The sequence below is a fragment of the Saccostrea echinata genome, unplaced genomic scaffold (genome assembly GCF_033153115.1).
Source record: "Saccostrea echinata isolate AGI-Se365-2 ecotype Australia unplaced genomic scaffold, CSIRO_AGI_Sech_v1 ptg000053l, whole genome shotgun sequence".
In the NCBI taxonomy this organism is placed as follows: Eukaryota; Metazoa; Mollusca; class Bivalvia; order Ostreida; family Ostreidae; genus Saccostrea; species Saccostrea echinata.
Window position 1 is genome coordinate 1839430 of NW_026889802.1, and position 20878 is coordinate 1860307.

Consider the following 20878-nt stretch of genomic DNA (forward strand, 5'->3'; position numbering starts at 1 on the left):
CTTTGAAAATCCCTAAAAGGGTCTTGAACCCCTCCCCCACTCCTTGCTGGATTTGTTACTGTGTTCCTGTATATGGACTTTAAAACAATATATCATTCCATAAATAGCCTAGCTGTAATATAATCCATTCATAAAAATTAATTTGTTCAGCACAAATGACACAAGATAAGTTTTTTTCATCAATCAAAATGTTTGGCTGATGTTTCCAAATTAGTAAACTGATAGTAAACATAAACAATATGTTATGGAAACATAAAACAATAACTTGTTTCTGTCCATAGAAAATTTTGATGCATTTACATGTAGGAATAATTCATGCATATAAGATGGGGAAAATACGTAAGTACTAGACTAAGACTTATTTAATTTTTCACTACTACTTTTATACAAAACAGAGGACTGATAAGCTTTTTAATTACTGATTTCTATCAGTTTGAGCAAATTGCAAAAATGATTAAATTTGATTGTGACATTTGGTTTCCAAATATAAACTGAGGTTTTTAAGCTTGGAGGGGGAGATTCTTTTACTCCAACATCCAATGATGTTCTATGCATTAGCTTACCAAGTGCATATGACTAGACATCAGCTCAAAAATGAATAAATAAAATTTATTTTTGCTGTTTAATTTTATTGTTTTCATCATTATTTGATTTACTTCTTTGACATCATGGTCATTTCTATTAAAAAAACAAAAACGAAACTTTTAAAATTATATATGGTGTATTTTTTTGAAGTTCAGACTAACTAAAATTAAAAAGATCTTTCTATTCAATTTATTACTTTATATAAAGATAGGACTTTCCTGTAAATTACACAATTTTAATCAATTACGTTTCTCAGATATTAGAATTTAAAACAATAACCAATTTATTTACCGACTCCACATTTAAATAATAGACACAATTTAAAGTCAATCTAACTATGGAAACATGAAGTTATTCAAGTTTAAAATCGGTGAAAATTTTAACTTGAACGTAAATAACATATATCATGTTTATCTACGCTCAGTTTCGTATTTTTATTTTTTTTTTAGCTCAGATATAGCTTTAATATTGCATTTGCAACACTCCTGAGCTGCAAATCTTTAGCTGGCTGGTCTAAATAAAATTGGGATGGACAACCAGAGAGTTGAAAAAAAGAAGTTTATATTTACTGTGCACAGAAAAGTGTTGACATATTTCCATGATTTATATACACATGTATATGAAAAAAAGTCCATCCCAATATTGTTCAGACTAAAGAACTAGTCAGATCTACAGCTAGTAACTGTTAATCCTCTACCCTCCATCCCTTCCCCCTTTGTGGGCGAGGAGGGTATTTCAATAGATGGCTCTTTGAATTAGTTTTTGAAAAAAAATCAACTGCTTTTTTTTTTCTTTTACTAAAAGTGTGAGTAAAGATTTTTCAAAATTTTCATTCATTTTTAAAGGCTTACCAGCTTTTAAACATAATTCTCCAAAAGAGCTCATGTTCTAGCTAGGTGCATAGTTTTGGTCCATTCTCAATAAAACTTGATATCAAGTATACTACATCAAGATACATGACTGTTTTTTTTTATTTACAAATTGATGAAGCCATGTTCAGTAAAAATAAAATTGTTGAATTTATTTCAAAATATTCTACTACTCTTACAGTTTTGACTAAGATACAAACTTTCGTTCATTGATTTGGTTTCTTTACTCATTGAACATTGTTTGCTACTAATTTTCTTTTAGAATGCAACTCCTCCTACCAGTGATCTGATTTCTATTAAATATTAGATGTATTAATCAAGTTACATTGTATATAAACCTGTGTATCAATCAATATCTTTTGATTTCAGGGGGGGGGGGGGGGGATTATCATCATTACTAAAATTACAGGTTTTTGGTCTGATGTCAGTTAGAATTGGTATATGACCACATTAAAAAACAAATTTATTTATGATTTTTAATTGAATGATAAATAAATGGTGTTAAAATGTTTACTAAAATTATAATATTTTAGCTTCTTTCAAAATGCTATTCCTAGCTTATACAATTTTCACCTAATTTCAGAAGAAATTAGTCTTTAAATAGATTTTACAGTAGAACATAATTTGATGGATATTTTTTTTTAAATTTCAGTGAAGGGTGTTGCCTTGTAGTGAAGTAGAATAATCTAGCTGTTCATTTCTTTCAAAGTGTGATTCTTCATTCTATTTGTCCCACATTCAATAAATGTTGTTCACAGATAGAATAAAACAAGACATAGAATTCTTTCCATCAGTTCTTTTTATTTCAGTTCATTATTCTGTTACATTCTTCAGAATGGTGCTGCTGAAGTTTTCTTGTTTGAAGAAAACATGAAACAAGCTCAGAGGTCACCTAGATACATAGTTCTGTAAATGTAAAAGAAACAACTCCAAGAAGAACTCAGAGTCTCATCTGAAAGTCTGGTTCTGCAAGATTTAATAAACTTTTCTCTCTGCCCCAAAGAGGCATGTTTTGCAACAATAAAATCACCCTTATTAAGAATACTAAAGATACATAAATAATTCTACCACCATTTGAAATAAATGGCAAACTTCAAGCAGATAAAACATATATGTTAAAATAAAAATCATCAATAAAAATATCTTTACCAAACAACTGATTACTTTATTATTATAATTAACACTTACATAGCATCTTTTAAAACATAAATAAAATGTTAAAAGAGAGAAGAAAATATTCAGACAATCGTATCACCAGAATTCAAACCCTTAACCCTTCGCTTTTTACTGGGCCCCCAATAAAGATATCAGAAAATATTTACATTCTATTTGAAATTTCCTTTTAAAGGTGTGTTGAAAGGTATGACATTTATTCATAACACAGAGGGTAATGATTATATTTTGATGTCACAAATGTTGAATGCTATGTAAGTGCAAAATCATAATTTTTCATCACTAGGAAGTGGTTAGGTGATGGTACACTGGTAAATGAGCAAGCAAACCCAGTATACATGTACAAGAAATTTCTTTTAACCAACTCAGAAAAAAACAGCACAGAATTAGAAAATATCTAAAACAAAATTAGAACATCTAAAACATAACATGTATAATCAATAATAATACAAGTAATGCCACTAAATTCATAAATTACAGTTGATAAAAATTAGAAAAATATATAGATTTTTACTCAGATTTCTAAAAGTGCTATTCTATTTCTTCAACATTTAATAACACTTTCTTAATAAATCTCATGTCTTCCAGGGTCTTCTCCCTTTGTGTATGTAGACATTCTCTTGGGAAGGAGGTAGATATGGTATAATGTTTCTGACTGAATCCAAGGGAGGTCATATAGTCTAAAACATGCTGTAAAAAAAAATTAACATATGATAAATGACAGCTATCTTGAAGAAAATATCAAAAGCAGTGTATCTTTTAATTTCTTCAATAAAAGTTATTGTGACATTATTTTTCCCCTGCTGCTGGATATCCTTTCCTAGTACACTGATGAACATCTATATAACACATTAATCAATTTACAGATGAAGTTTGTTTTCTAAAGATGAAGGAATTAATAGATTATCCTTTGTAAATTGGAGAAAGACCATCATTAATCCAAACCCATGAATTTTCATATACATTATAAAAAAAATAAACACTTAAAAATAAATTCAATTCAATTCAATTCAGTTTATTGACATCACCATGTTGGCATACTGTCAAAATAAATGAAAGAAAATTTTTAAAAGTCTCAAATTTTTTTTTAATAAATCTACCATGAAAATACAATCTATTTTATTAAATTTTCCTCTAAATAAATAGTAATCTGTTGAATTGTGACAACATTATGATATCAGGATCATCACACTGCAGGGAATGACCTGACAGAGATAAAACAGTGTATATAAACCAAGTCCACAAACAAAATCCTCCTTTCTCAGCTGATACAGACGTAAGTTACCATCACCCATCCTCATCATGAGTTTTCCTACCCCCAAACTTTTCATGAATATCATACAATATTTGTCCTTGGGATTCTTCCGAAGATTTCAGTTCATTCAGAGAATAAATGGTCAGCAAGGTTAAATTGTTATAATAAAAATTTCCGTTATGACACATTTCATGTGACACCAAAATAGATACCTGTGTCACTTCAGATTTCAAAGAACTTTTGCTAAAACTGGGAATTAAAATCCCAATCTCTGATTCTTATTTATTGGTACTTGACTATTTTCATTTGTCTCTGGTATTTTTTGTTTTATTCAAAGAAATTCAAGTTATCTGTATATATGCAGTTTTCTCTCAGCAAAACTACCTTTAAGCATAAGTTGTATCTAATGCTACATGATGTAATATCCATCAAAACTCCTCCTCCCCATTTTTTTTTTATTAAAAATGCTATTATTATTATAGCAATTACAATAAGATATTTAATGTAACATTAATGCAACACAATTCCTTCAACCTGTCACTTTCCCAAATTAATAACCTTAAAAAAAGTTAAAGCATTCTTCTAAAATTAATTGATTTCAGTGCATTAATCTTAAGACTAAAGCACTAAATCAAAGTTACAATGTTTACTTGTACTAAATTCTTTAATCTTTTTCAAGATAGTGAAGAATTCAGGACGATGATTTATCTACATGTAGAGCAGCAACCTTTAGCATCTGATTGTAACTGTACATGATGACGGATAATGGACAGGGGTCATCACATGACCGACACCACTGATACGGAGCTGGAGATAAAAGAATGGCCTACTTTACTCACCTGTGTCCAAGACTAAAAATAAGCAGCGATCATGTGGAAAAATTTCCTCCTGTATTTTCCTTGGGGAAAATTTCAGATTTCTGCATTCATGCACTGTGATACTTTGTGCTGTTATTACATTGGAATGACAGTGTGACCTAATGACCAGAGCAAGGTCATGTCAGTGTGGTCATTGTGAATTATAACTGTGCTCTCAATGTTGGCCAATTTCACCCCCCCCCCCCCTCAAATCCCATTAAATTTAAAAGTAAGGATTGATGGAAACTAAAGCATGCTGATAACCCAGATCTTTAATGAAAAACATTTCAGCAACCCAAAAATGATAATGTTCTGATATACCAGGAGAATAAATATGTGCTAATAATAATCTCAAAGAAATTGAATGCATTTGAATTTTATGTTTGATAGGGTGTGATGCAAGTGAGCTAAAATACCATTTTATCAAATACGTAAATACCAGTAAGTTGAAAAATTCTAGACAAGATGTCAAAATCTGGTGTGCCCAAAGTCTCCAACATTACCCTATATCCTCACATACCATCACAAAAATAACAGCATTATCAGCTCAAAGTTTACACATTATGAAATGTACACCAAGGTCAATATTCAGGCCTGCCTTTGGTAAATTAACTCAAATATATATTTATTTTTAAAAAAAATGCATCTATAGGTACTATAAAATTATAAGTCTTGCAAGGATCATCTGCATACCTTTCATAATAGCTGCAAAACTGTAGCTCTCTGGTTGAGAAAATTCAGACAGATAAACCAGAAAGCTACTGATCCAAGCATTGTAAAAACTTTCAAATTACAGCATCTCTTTTTTTTTTGTAGCTTTCTTTGCGTATTATTGCTTGTATTATATTTCTTGTATTATAATAACATGCCAAAGTTTTTATATACATACTGTCTCATCTTCTTTTATAGATATTTGAAACCCCCTCCCTCCCTCAACCCCCCCCCCCCAAAAAAAATGTTGTTTAGATTTTCTTGGCATACGGATGTTCTTGGACAGACATATCAAAACATGACTCCTGCATGGACTGATTGGAACCACTGAAAGGAAAATAAAGTATCAGGAATAGGACTTATATATATGGTTAATTAAAGGATACCATGCTTTTGGTGGGGGAATGAATATAATACAAGAAATAATACCAGAATCGAGTGACAAAAAACAGCATCATAAACTCATAAATCAAAGGTTTTTACAATGCTTGGTTAAGTAGCTCTTTGGTTTCTTGTCCAAATTTTTTCAACCAAAGAGCTACAGTTCTGCAGCTACTTCATAAGGAATAAAGAAACAGAATATTTGAGTTTTCTCACCTGAATTGTATTTCCTTTGTTAAACCGTCGTTGCTTTGTGCCTAAGGGAGTCCGTAGACAGACAGACACACAGTCAGGGCTGTTTTCATCAGGCTCTTCTGGTAGCTCTATAATCTAAATTAAGAACTGTTATATTATGTTCAGCTTTAGAAGGAAGTGCTTCATTTAAGCAGTGATTGTTATTTTTGTAATATATGTGTGCTTTCATATTGAATAGCATGCACTACATGTCAGTTTATATGCACAGCTCATGTAACCTACAGAATTAAAATGGAAAGTGTATTATACACAGGAAGATACATTAATACAGAGATTTCATAATCACTATATCACTGTGAAGTTTTATGGTAACCCTATGCTGTATAATGTACCTTTTTCCGTCTGTTTTGTTTTTCGGTCTGGATTCTGGCTCTCTCAGCTGCTGCTGAATTGATATTTTCGGGTAAGACTCGATGTCTGGCAGCCTCATTTGGACTTTCTTTCTCACCCTCCTGCTTTAAGCCCTGGGTACAGTTGTATATGAGATCATCACATTTAAATGGGAAAAAAGTGTAAAAAGATATAACAAGGGGGAGGGGTTATTAGTATATTTAATATATTCTGTTAAACAAAGTATATTTTTCCAACAGTAATCAATTTTCTATCAATAGATCTTTAGAAGCATTCCTCTGCATACTTGAAACTATAAAATGAAATGTTTTTAGCCTGAAAGATCCATAGTAACACAACTATGAAATACAGAAATCAGTTTGTGTATCACCATTATCATTTCCTTCTCTAAGTAAGGATCACAAATCTTTGTTTACAACACAGGTCTAGCACACAGACACCCAGAAAATAATTTTTTTGAAAAAATCTTGAAAAGAAGAAGTACCCCTAACTCATGTCCCTCCCCTTTCCAAGCTGGACCCATGAACCGCTGAAATTCATTCTCCTTTTGTTTTCTCTTTCTTCCTTCTCTTGGAATCAGAATTCTAGACTTGTAACCTTCAGCCTGCAAAATAAATTCCAATATTAGAATTTAAAGGAGGAGCCACTGTCAAGAGGATATGGGTTGAAAGTTCCCCATTGTCCTGTACATTTTAAAAGTAGAACCTACATGCGTCATCATTAGAGAAACAGTAAAATCTAACCAACACCTGCTGGTAAAAATAGTCATGAAACTAAAGCCTTTCATTAAATATTTAATGAATAAAACTGAAGAAACAATCTTAAAGGCTATACAATAGAAAAAAATTAACCAAAAGATTTGTGATTAGTTTCGATATCACCCTGCACATGATCCATTTGGTTGCTGGGCAAAATTGTCTATTTGTACCAAGAGCTAATACTTAGTATTATGTAATGAACTGAAAATAAAACTGTCCAGAAAGGAAAAATACCCCCCCCCCCTTCAAAATACTAATCATTATATTGTATTTTATTAGATAATAAAACTTAACTGCAACCTTCTGTCATCTTTGTGAGGCATGACACTGCAATTTTTTTGTTGAGATATAAGAAAAATAAATTTAAATAAAAAATATCACATAATACAATATCAAAATAAATTCGATAACTTCATACCAAATTAATTTTGAAAATAAAAGGCTTGCCATCAAGAACTGTGTATTTTAATTGACAGGTGCTATCAACTGCAATTTAAAGACCAGATCTTTAATTCTTCCACCCAATTCCCAAGAGATATGTATAACACCTGCTTGATCAGAGATACTCTGACAGAAATAATTAAGACTGCTTCCTACATTAAACTCATTAATTAACCTTTAACTGGACAGACTTAACAAAATGCTCCTTGCATTTCCAAGCCATTATTCCCAAGGGAGTACAATTTAAATGCATATTTATGTTATTATATGTACTCATAAATTTAAAGAATATTTTCAAAAAATTGTTAAAAAGTTGTATATCTTAATGCAACATTTTTTTTTAAAAATTTTACTGCATAATTCTCGCTTACATTTGTAGGGACTATCTCCCTTATAACTAATTTGTCATTTTTAAAGTTTTTAATGAAATGGTTTTAATCTGCAATTCACATTTCTCTAAAGATACCCCAACAGGCAGTTTTTTGATTCTATGTCTCAAATCTACATGAACCCAAAATGGCAAAGTCTATCAAAATGGAAAAAAAAAACCTGTAAAGTGATCACAAATTGTTCAATCATGATGAAAATACCAGGTGCACATCTTTATATGGTGAATAATGAATGTACAATTTTTAGAGGAATGCAGTAATCTTCAAGAAATGTCCAGACAAAATCATTTCTACAGACAGTTAGATAAACTGATTCTAATATACCGTCCCTAAACTTCGTTTGTGGGGGGTATAAAAATTTATCACCAAATATTGTCTTAATATTGTTTATTATATTGTGTATAATTACTTTAAATGAAAAGTAATACAGTAAAACTTGAAAAGTACAAACACAGATATTGTGAATTCACAGATATAACAAAGTTTTCTTTGATCCCTGGCTATATACATTTTATTAATTTTTCATATGGGAGCATAATGAATTACAGATATCGCAGTCCCATTAACTTCATTATATTAACAAGTTTTACTGTACCACTAATTACTTTTACTTTGCAAGGCACAATTTATTTCAAATTGAAGTCAGAAGATATTACATGCATCTTTAATTTACAGAACCCAATTTTTACATTTTCAATATTTAATTTGAAGAGTTATCCTCATGAGACTTTATTAGTCCACGAATTTGTATATTTTTTCTGCCCCATCTTTTATTTTCACAAAGATTATGAAAATAATGAAAATCGAAACATCACTACAAAAAATTACAGAAGATTGTTTGAACTGTATATATTTGTATATACATGTACTGTACACTGTTTAATCTGTCACAACTTCAAATTCAATTGTCTTATCTCTGATCTAAATAAAATGTGTTTTCTCCTTCTGTCTTCCAACTGTCCTTGACAAGGGATAATAGGGAAAATCAGCCCACTGTGCCCCAGTTAATTTTCAACTTTAAAAATTTATTTACTCTTCTAAAAATCACTGGAGTGTGAACTTGGGTCATTTGAGCTAAAAATTACGTTTCAGCGATGCATTAGTCACATTAAAGATAGACTTGTTAATACGTCTTAAAAAATTGGACACAAAGTGTGAACATCTAGTCAAAATTCCCAGCTTTTTTTCTTCAGCCTTACATAGGTAAAGCTCTCAACATTTTTATCTGTGGCACAAATAAAAAGTGTTGATGTTGAACAATTTTTCCTGTTACATATTTTGATTTATTTATAGGAATCGTAACATAACCTAGATTGAATTTTACCTAGTCAACCTAGATACGTTCTTATTAGAGCAAATACTTAACAAATGCAGTGATTGTAAAACACCACAGTATCTGCTCCGAGATTTACTCTTATTCTCTTTAGAGAAGTGGAAGGGCATGGCAGATTACATACGGTACATGGATGTAGGCTATGCCTGTCCACTTCTCTAAAGATAATAGTTTAATCCATATTAACATTATATACAATCTGTAAAATGTTGTAATCTAGATTGTGCTGCAGGCAAAATACATGTGTTTGTAGTTTTTATCCTCTACGAGACTGAAGTCACATATGTAGAAGTTTACAATGCTTTATACCTAAGGATAAACAGTTAGCCATATAGGTAGACAAGGCAAAAGAGAGACTATACAACTGGTTTATTACAATAGGTAGAAAAGGCAAAAGAGAGACTATACAACTGGTTTATTACAATAGGTAGACAAGGCAAAAGAGAGACTATACAACTGGTTAATTACAATAGGTAGACAAGGCAAACAGAGAGACTATACAACTGCTTAATAACGATAGGTAGACAAGGCAAACAGAGAGACTATACAACTGGTTAATTACAAGGTAGACAAGGCAAACAGAGAGACTATACAACTGGTTAATTACAATAGGTAGACAGGGCAAACAGAGAGACTATAAAACTGGTTAATTACAATAGGTAGACAAGGCAAACAGAGAGACTATACAACTGATTAATTACAATAGGTAGACAAGGAAAACAGAGAGACTATATAACTGGTTAATTACAATAGGTAGACAACGGAAACAGAGAGACTATAAAACTGGTTAATTACAATAGGTAGACAAAGCAAACGGAGAGACTATACAACTGCTTAATTACAATAGGTAGACAAGGCAAACAGAGAGACTATAACTGGTTACGCAGGTGAGTTAAGGCTAGGTATAGGCATTTCTATGCAAATAATCTAATTAAAATGCCTTAGGACTATATCAATTATACAGAGAAAGTTAAAACTTATTGTCTAATACATACTTGATACCCATGACATGAGATAGCCACTACACATTATAGCGTCATATTATGACGTCATTGTTCTATACTACACAAGATTATTATAGACATAAAAAAAATGGTTCGGCGCAAGGGCATGCTCTCTTTTATTTAACTGAAACAAGGTATATTTAGAAGCAAAATATTCCAAAGTTTGTTGGTATTGCTGCACAAATATCAACAGCTCAGTTGAACAATTTCTATTTGTAAAGTTTTAAGTTGAATAAGGATAAAAATGTGCAGTCCGGTACAAGTATCCTTAAATTCCGATAAAATGAGAAAATACCTAGGATTTGTGCAGCAGTTTTATTAATCTATAGAATATTCTTCTTAGCATTTTACAATTTTTATGTAAAAATAAATAGGGTAATCCCTAGCGCCGAAGCTGTTTTGTTGATGTGCTTTATTACCTCCAGTAGGTAAGATCAGTGACATCATAATATTACGTCATAATGTGTACTTGCTATGACATATCAGGGGTACTAAGTATGCATAAGAAAATAAATCAAAACTTTCTCTGAATAATAAGTATACCTCTTATGCGTTTTTATAAGCTCATTTGCATAGAAACGCCTATATCTAGCCTTAACTCACATGCGTAATTACAATAGGTAGACAACGGAAACAGAGAGACTATAAAACTGGTTAATTACAATAGGTAGACAAGGCAAACAGAGAGACTATACAACTGATTAATTACAATAGGTAGACAAGGCAAACAGAGAGACTATAAAACTGGTTAAATACAATAGGTAGACAAGGCAAACAGAGAGACTATACAACTGGTTAATTACAATAGGTAGACAAGGCAAACAGAGAGACTACACAACTAGTTAATTACAATAGGTAGACAAGGTAAACAGTGAGACTACACAACTGGTTAATTACAATAGGCAGACAAGACAAACAGAGAGACTATACAACTGGTTAATTACAATAGGTAGACAAGGCAAACAGAGAGACTATAAAAATGGTTAATTACAATAGGTAGACAAGGCAAACAGAGAGACTATATAACTGGTTAATTACAATAGGTAGACAAGGCAAACAGAGAGACTATACAAGCTGTGGTTTATTACAACTGTTAATCATTCATAATTTAAAGTTCCAGTTTGGTCAACCATGCACATGAAGAAAATAAAAAAAAAGTGTAAATGATCACCTGTTATTGCACACAGATGGTTATGATACTTTCATCCTTATTTTTAATATTTCCATCTGTAAAATTGTCTTATTTATATTTTTTTCACTGTTTACCTGATAAAAAATCTTCAAAATCAATGACTCTGTCATTGATTTTAACCTAAGACACATGTATGTACAAAACAGCTCTGAACATGATATTGTCACTTAAATAAATGTGACCAAGATAAGAAATGAGGAATACATGTATACCACACCAGTCTTATTTACTGGATCTTTAAAAATACTATATCAGAATTGAAAGGTTTATATTAGCTCTTAATTATTTTACATTTTGGTTGAAAAATTTGAAGTGCAGAACACTTGTTTTAATATATATGTATGCTTACATTCATATGTCTTCAATATTAATGATGATTTAACGTGCACAGAAAATTCTTTGGTTGTGAAAATGGTGAAATTTAGTGTTGTCAACGAGTACCTGGTTATCCGGTTAACCATCGAATGATGCAAGTATCGGTTAGAAAAACTGCTACTCGGTTACTCGTTTATATAAAATTTATATTTTAACATGTTGAAATCGGCAGGAAAAATGAAATTTTGTTCATAAATTTCTGTAATTAATTTACCGTTATTTAATGATAGACTCGACCTAATTTTTGACAAATATGACCGATTTCTTTTTGATAAGTTTTTCACAAATTATATAATTGTAGGCTTTGATTGCCAAGGGAAATAAAAGTTTTGAAGGCTTGAGTTAATTATAACTATCTCTTATAAATCCGTGCTAGTCTGCAGTATACAAGATTAAAGAAGATGCCGCCAAATGCACCCAAATCTTTTAAAAGAGTGAATGAAATTGAATCTGTAAGTTGTAAAATATTTGGATGCATTGAAATGGAATAAACATACACGGGTGGGACCAAAAATATACTAAACCACCTTAGATTGAAATTTCACTCTGAATCAAGCGATATTTTATAAAGGACATCCCGAAAAACAGCAAACTATTACGGGATGTTCGAGAAATAAAATACTTTTGTTTGTAATTAAGAATAAAGGTGCATAAGCAATGCATTTGTGTTTTATATATACGGGAGATAAATATAGAAATGGTGACGACGTTACAAATACAAAATGTATTTAAATTACTATTGAGCATTTATACTGCAAAAAAGCTTGTTTTGAGGTCTAAAGAACAACCATCTGAGTAACCGGTTACTTGATCGGAAAAGTAAGCGAGTACCCGGTTACTAAAAATCGTTCGATTTGACAACACTAGTGAAATTAAAATCACCATAATGTAAAGTAGTATACTGGATGACTTGTTATATTAAAAAAAGAATAAAAGCCAAAGACCTTTTTAAGGTGGTCATGTTGAATTTTCTCTTTGAAATGTTGTTCTTCACTTTGGTGTTTGTTTGGATCAACAACGGTGTCCTGCAAATTTTCTGCAATTTGTTAAAATTACAAGATTTAATTAAAACACCAAACATGTTCAGAACAATCAAACAGCAGATGATAAAAAATCCTAATGTACATGTACATTAGACTTGAATGCAGATTATTTCAATGTACATAATCTTCCAATTTTGTATATTTTTATTGTATAAAAGCCCCAATTACAGAAAAGATAAATCTGGCCAAGTGTTTAATACTATAGCATCTGAGCTGTTGTCGAAAATGTGTAAATCTACATTGTGTATAGACTTTGTGGCACACTTAGCACATAAAAATTTACCCCCCCCCCCCATCTCCCCCCCCCCCCCCCACACACACACACAAAAAAGTAGATGTGTCAGGGTGATATGAATGTAAACTTGTAAGTTATCAATATCAAGGGACATACCAAAAAATCAGCATATTATCTACAAGAATAGCAAAACAAGGTCTGAACAAGATGTGTTTGTGAAACACTGATGCTCTTGTATTGGGCAGCTCATGGCAAAGTCATCAAGTTTCTCAAATGCAAGTCAAACTCCAAGGTGAGGTCAAAAGATAAAAAAAAAATGGTGCCCCCAAAAGGCCTTTTCACAAGGAATACACCTGTGAAATTTGAAACCCTAACACCCGTCCAAAAGTTATGGCCGAGGTTAAAGTTTTTCAAAAGTAAATCAAAATCCAAGGTCAAAGGTAAAAATAAATGGTGCCCAAGGGAAGGACTTGTCGCAAGGAATGTACCTGTGAAATATGAAATTCCTAACACCAACCATTCAAAAACTATGGCGAAGGTTAAAGTTTTTTAAAAGAAGGTCAAACTCCAAGGTCAAGGTCAAAACTTGGTACCCAAGGATAGGTCTTGTCACAAGAAATACACATGTGAAATATGAAAGCCCTACAACCAACTGTTCTAAAGTTATGGCCAAGGTTAAAGTTTATCAATACTGGGTCAAATTTAAAGGTCAAGGTCAAAGGATCAACATTGTTGAAATCCAAGGGAAGGTCTTGTCACAAGGAATGTACCTGTGAAACATGAAAGCCCTAGCACTAACCATTGAAAAGTTATGGCCAAGGTTAAAGGTTTTCAAAAGTGGGTCAAACTACAAAGTCAAGGTGAAAGGGTCAAAAGTTATGGCCAAGGTTAAAGTTTGGTAAATTTTGCAAATGTGAGTCAAACTCCAACATCAAGGTCAACAGGTCAAATAACACTCTATGTCCTGACAATTTCATTGCAAGGGCATTAAACATGCATTGATCTTTGTAGGACATCAATTTTACACGTAAACAATAGGAAAAATAGGTTACATCATATAAGAGATTCAACAAATTTCCTTATATTTCCATTTCTATTTGTTTTCTCTGTGATAACTCTTTGAAAGTTTGGAGAGTTGATTTCTTGATCATATCTATGCAAATTTTGCCAAGCAAAAGGTCAGGAGCTAAGAAGGCATAATATGCATGTAATTCTCATGCAGCTGTCTTTGTGTTTGACATCAGTGAGCGGGGACTATTGAAATTGACATGTGAGGCCTCGTGTAACTTAAATCTATTAGTCTACATTTTTAAAATCTAAATTTACAATTTTATTTCAAAATGAAATGGAAATATAAGGAATCACTGTCTAGTTAGTAGAGTATGCCAGGGACATCAACAATAGTTGGAAACGTGGGATAATTTATGCATAACGGGCTTCACCTGTTATGCAAATTATCCCACTTTTCCAACTATCGTTGATGCCCTGGCATACTCTACTAACTAGACAGTGATTCCTTAAATAATGCAGCCACTAGACTAGACTCCAGTAACAGATATCAATCAATACTGCAGCACAGCATATGTAAACTTGTGTTTTATGTGATAAACTTTGTTTTAGGTGATTTTAATCAGTTTAAGAAGATAAAAAATCTGTTCAAAAATCCTTGCCATCGATGAATAGGGTGCTAGAGACAGTGTGTGATTAACTGTATGTATTGTTATATTTAAGCATGGTTCATATTTGAGTGCCCTGTGCACTACATATTTTGCCTTAATTCATGATTACTACCAAAATATGAATTCACACACAAATCTCCTTTTAAAGCATTTTTAAAGATGTCCTTTTAAAAAAAAAGATGGTCTCTGTCTAATGGAAAAACAAGCCTATGCTACAGGAAAAATAATAAGGTACAAAGAACTGCAAATTACTTTTTAGCTCACCTCTGAGATGAGCTTATGCTATACCCCCGGCTTCGGCGTCGGCGTTAGCGTCCCGGTTAAAGTTTTAGGAGCAAGTCCATTCCAAAGTAACTATAAGCCCTACCTGGACCAAACTTGCATGGATAATGCATCTAGGGATGGACACTACCACACTTGCTTCGAATGCTGGATCTGACCTAGATTTTCCAGTTGAGTGACCAGATTAAAGTTTTTGGAGCAGGTCCATTCCCAAGTAACTATAAACCTTACCTGGACCAAACTTGCACGGATGATGCATCTAGGGATGGGCACTACCACACTTGCTTCGGATGCTGGATCTGACCTAGATTTTCCAGATGAGTGACCAGGTTAAAGTTTTTGGAGCAGGTCCATACCCAAGTAACTATTAACCCTACTTGGACCAAACTTGCATGGATGATGCATCTAGGGATGGACACTACCACACTTGCTTCAGATGCTCGATCTGACCTAGATTTTCCAGATGAGTGACCAGGTTAAAGTTTTTGGAGCAGGTCCATTCCCAAGTAACTATAAGCCCTACCTGGACCAAACTTGCATGGATGACGCATCTAGGGATGGGCACTACCACACTTGCTTCGGATGCTGGATCTGACCTAGATTTTCCAGATGAGTGACCAGGTTAAAGTTTTTGGAGCAGGTCCATTCGCAAGTAACTATAAGCTCTACCTTGAACAAACTTGCATGGATGATGCATCTAGGGATGGACACTACCACACTTGCTTCGGATGCTGGATTCGACCTAGATTTTCCACGAGTGAATTTTAGCCATATTTTAACCAAATTAGCATGGATGATGTAGCTAGGGATGGTCACTTCCAGACTTGCTTTGGATTCTGAATCTTACCTACATTTTCCAGATGAGTGACCAGGATAATTTTTTTGGAGTAGCTATATAACATTATGGCCTGTTATGATTAAACTTGCATAGATGGTGCATATAAGGATGAAAACTTCCAGACTTACTTTGGATGTTGGAACTGACCAAAATTTTCTTAAATAGTAAACAGGATAAACGTTTTTTGAACAGGTCTATTTCCAAGTAACTATAAGTTGTACTTAAACCAAACTTGCATGGACATTGATCTTGGGATGTACACTAAATAAAAAAAAAATATGGGAAATTTGCCTTACTTAAAGATAACATTCGTCGAGGTGAGCTTCGTAATCTTTGCTTACCTATGTTTTTCATAAAAAATAGTATTAACCCATTCAAATGTCCACTTTAGCATATTCAGATCTACTCTGACACTTACATTTTAGAAAATCTCACCTCTTTTTCTCTTCCATTTTCTCAATAACCATGTTCCATTTTGAATAATGAATGTAGCAACACCAAGCGCCAATAAAGATTTAACAGCCAACTGTAACAGTAGAGTGGGCTCAAAGGAATCTACAAATACAATAATATAGTGGGCATAATACAGCTCAATATAGTGGACATAATGCAACAATATTATATAGTGGAATAACTACAACAATAAGGTGGGTATGATACCACAATATAAGTTGGCATAATACAGCAATATAGGTTTACTCAAAGGAATTATAAATACAAAATATCAAAATAGATTCGACTTCATATATCAATATAGTGGGCTCAAAAGGATCTTCATATACTGCAATATAGTGGGTTCAAAGGCGCCTGCAACTATGGCAATATAGTGTTCTAATATTACAACAATAAAGTTGGCATTATATAACAGCATACTGGGCATAATAGCAAGACAGTAGACTTAATACAGCAATATAGTGGACCCAAAGAAATCTACAAATAAACAACATTTCAAACTAAAAACTTCAAGAAACAACACTATCTAAATATTACAGATCATTCAATGATTAGTAGTATGTATATAATTATACATATTTATTAAGAATTATTTAAAACATCAATAAAATAATTTGACTTTAAACCATTGTAACAGAGCCCTGTCACAAGTTGACAATTGGCCTTGATGAATAAAAATCTCCCACAATATATGTACACTAAAGCAGGGTCATAAGGGACATGCACAATGTCCTGGTCAGTACTACAGGATATGTATAATACTGTCCTGATCCTAACATGGAGAAGGCAAAGTATTTGAAATATTAAGAGAAAAAACAAAAATCAATAAGTCTTTGGAGTCATAATCTAGAACTTGATTCTACGTTTGTTCTAGAAAATGTGGTGCACCATTTTTTTTTTAATTGAAGAACATTTTTTAGGAGCATTTAGATTTTATTACAAAGAAAACTTTATGCTAGAAAAACAATCATATTTATCTTAAATTCTAGTTTCTTTCAACATTGTTCAAAAATGGTTTCACATTACATGTAACTACTCTATATAATATTGAACAGTTATATACATTTGTATTTTTCTCTGATTAATAATTTTACAAATATATCATGACAATGCATGTAATATGTGTTTGAATAATCTGCATTTTCATGTTACACAGTTTATGAAATTAGTCCTTTAATACTAGTTGGGACATATGAACACATGATGAAAAGAAAGAGGGATGGAAGACATTACGAAAAAGAAAATACATTGAAAATAAATGCTCTAGCCATGCCAAATAATTATTTCAAGCAACATTTTTTTTAAATGGACAGCAAGCAAGAATGCCTTTTCAGTCCTTTCCACCTGGACATATCAAAAGCAGGGGCATAAAAAAATAAACCACACAGCAACACAATAATTCTGCCAATAAAAGACAATTACATGTACATCTTTAAGGTTTCCTGTATTAAACACATCATTATAAAATACACATAGTATATTAACCTCATAATTCTTACAATCCCGCCAAGCATGAAGGAAATCAGAATGAGATAACCAGGAGTCTGAATCAATAGAAGAGGTAAAACAACAAAACTTCATTTCAGCTTCTTCTTGTTTAAGTCTTCACTGACATACAAATTAAAAACTATATACATTCACTTTCGGATAATTCTTTGTTTTATAATAGTAAACTTATTAATATGTGTAATTTTACAAGACAAACAGCTAATTCTATTTATTCTGCACTCAAAATTCAATAAAATACAAAATAATTCTTAACTAATTACATTTTTTTTCAAATGTTCAATTTTTTAATTTATTTATTTATCTATTTGGTGTGTGTGTAACATTTTTAAGTGCCCATGTAGATCAGGCAGGGTGTAAAACTCTGTGATTATCATACATGTGTTTTTATTATTATGTAGTATTTTTATAATTGTATATACAGTCGAACTTAGTTATCTCGAACTTCATGAGACTGAGAAAAAACTTCAAGATATCCAAGGGTTCAAGATATCGAGGGTCAAATACTTTAAAAAATTTGTGATTAGGACTTCCCAATCACTTCGACATATCCATGGTATTCGAGATATTTGTGTTCGAGATACTGAAGTTCAACTGTATTTTTTTTATTAATGATTTACAAGTCACTATAATAAATCATTAACTTACTTACAAAGACCAACTAGGACCATCCTATTTGCATATCATAGGACAAACTCAAAATATTTGAAAAACTACATATAAGAACTCTTGTTATATTATCAAACAATTTCCACTGCCACTCTATGCAGTTTTGACCTTCTCCAGATGTATATAGTATATACAGTGTACAAATGTATATTTTCTGATCATAGCAGTTTGGGCAATCTCTGCACAACCTGGTCTGGACAAATCTTTACTCTTCTAAATCCTATAACCTTGTCAAAATGCCTGACTCAGGGTCACAACAATTCATTCAAAGTACAAATGTTCACTTCCATACCAAAGTCTGTCCTGGACAAAGCTTTTTCTGTGGAATTTTGGGACCTTTGACAAATCATACCTTGTGGACAATAAGCAACCTCTGCACAATGTATAATCTTATAATGATTGATTCTTCATCATGTATATAGGTATGAAATGGTCCCAATGGAAATACTCATGGGAAGAACAATAGCGAAAATTCAAAAATCTCATTAATTTTGTTAAAACTGAGCTGATCATTCAAAGTCAATAGGAACCATGTACCTGTGTAAAGTATCTAGTTTTTACTGCAGGGTCAAATCACTACAGGTTATGTCATCTTTAAGAGATATGTCCAGCCAAATCATGAATATACCATTACTAACACATTCACCTGGATAAGGCCAGTCAAGGTTCATGGTCTACATTGTGGAATTTATATTTCTATTTTGTTACGTGTACTACTGAAATTTTACTGTTTCAGTGTATTTTTTCATTATGTGCTGCTTATTGTAACTGCTTTTTAAGGGAGTTAACTCCAAGAAACATTTGTAAATATGTTTCAAATAATCATTTAAAGGGAGGTAACTGAGACTATACCTACTTAATTACAATAAACTTCAACATCTAAAACAAATTATGTGAATACACAGGAGTTCCATGTTTTTCTAATTTTGTTTTTGACCTTCCCCCCCCCCCCCTTCCAAGGAAAAAATCAGCCATAAGTTGTTTCTTCTTCCTTTTTCTCCCTAAGAACTTCAAAAATTCAATTTGTAGTTTAGGATAATATTAAAATCACATATATTTCCACAGGTGCTTCCTAGTTTTGCATAAAGTTATCACAATGTTAGGCTATATGATATTACATAGACTTTGAGGCATGTAAAAAAAAAGGATTGAAAGCAGGTATGGGGATAGGAAGCATGGATAGTAATCAGGACAAAACATAAATAATTGACTTAACATCATCATGATGCATTCTTCATAAAATCATCTCTATATATTTATACACTGTAACGATCACTTCCTCTTAGAAATTTCTTGCCATAAATACTTAATTCTGGAGAATTTTATATGACTACAAACCTAATTTCCAATGTATGGTTATAAGATGTACAATATTAACAGTACATATATAGTCAAACCTCGTTATCTCAAACTCCATGAGACCAAAAAAAACTTCGAGATATCTAAGGATTCAAGATATGAAGGGGAAAATACTCAAGAATATGTCGTTGGGACTTCCAATTCACTTCAACATATTCAGGTGTTCAAGATACCGAAGTTCAACTATATTAAAATTCAATCTACACTTATCATATGGATTGAGTAGTTACTGATTCCTTTGTGGTCTGAAACCTATTATAGGTAATAATATGATATAATTTTGTCTTAAAGAATTTTTATTGTCTCAATTCTTAATATATATATATAACAATTAAAGTTTACATTCTTTTGAAATCATGCATCCATTAAATTTTTTGCTAGAAAATTAATATTTTGGATGTTTCAACAATATTCAAAAGTTTGAAGTGTTGAACTGTAATTAATGGGACAACTGGTGTGGCATAATGGAAAACAATTTAACATGTTAATAAACCTGCTATTTGACCAAGAAAAATTAAATCTTTGTGTCTAAAGTGTTGGTGTTATAATCTTACCGACGATTTACTTTGTGTTAAACTGCATTTATGCCAGTTTCATGAAATTGTATTAATATTTATGTTACAGTGCTGAATAGGCCTGGCTATAAACTAACCTAGAAAGTAAATGACAGCAAAGGCTGTGGTGGTTACTAATAAAGCAACACCGTAGTAGTCCATATGAAAAATAAAACTTTCGCCTCAAGCTTGAAAATACTACGTAGTTGTTGTTGAATGCATCAATTGATTCAATTTAACATGCACAAAATACATCGTCATCGTTCGATTGTTTGTGTAACTCTTCAATGTTCAGGAGATAAGAAATTGGGACATAAATCCATTGACCAAT

At 32.0% G+C, this 20878-nt stretch overlaps 1 protein-coding gene across 1 annotated transcript; it reads right to left on the reverse strand.

The window, feature by feature from the left end:
- Window positions 1–2235: 2235 nt before the first annotated feature.
- Window positions 2236–20826, reverse strand: LOC133204481 (UBX domain-containing protein 8-like). Its single transcript, XM_061340221.1, has 7 exons — window positions 20646–20826; window positions 16442–16561; window positions 12874–12965; window positions 6922–7041; window positions 6419–6550; window positions 6048–6161; window positions 2236–3317 (listed from the first exon to the last, which is right to left on the reverse strand). The coding sequence occupies exons 1-7, from the start codon at window positions 20707–20709 to the stop codon at window positions 3159–3161; spliced, it is 801 nt and encodes a 266-aa protein (XP_061196205.1). The 5' UTR covers window positions 20710–20826; the 3' UTR covers window positions 2236–3158.
- Between the last annotated feature and the right edge of the window lie 52 nt (window positions 20827–20878).

Coding starts and splice junctions, on each gene's coding strand:
- LOC133204481 (XM_061340221.1), bottom strand. CDS start 20,709: ATGGACTACTACGGTGTTGCTTTATTAGTAACCACCACAGCCTTTGCT. Junction 16,562..20,645: donor TGCTGTCATTTACTTTCTAG/GTTAGTTTATAG, acceptor TTGTATTTGTAG/ATTCCTTTGAGCCCACTCTA. Junction 7,042..12,873: donor AACATGACCACCTTAAAAAG/GTCTTTGGCTTT, acceptor TTTATTTTGCAG/GCTGAAGGTTACAAGTCTAG.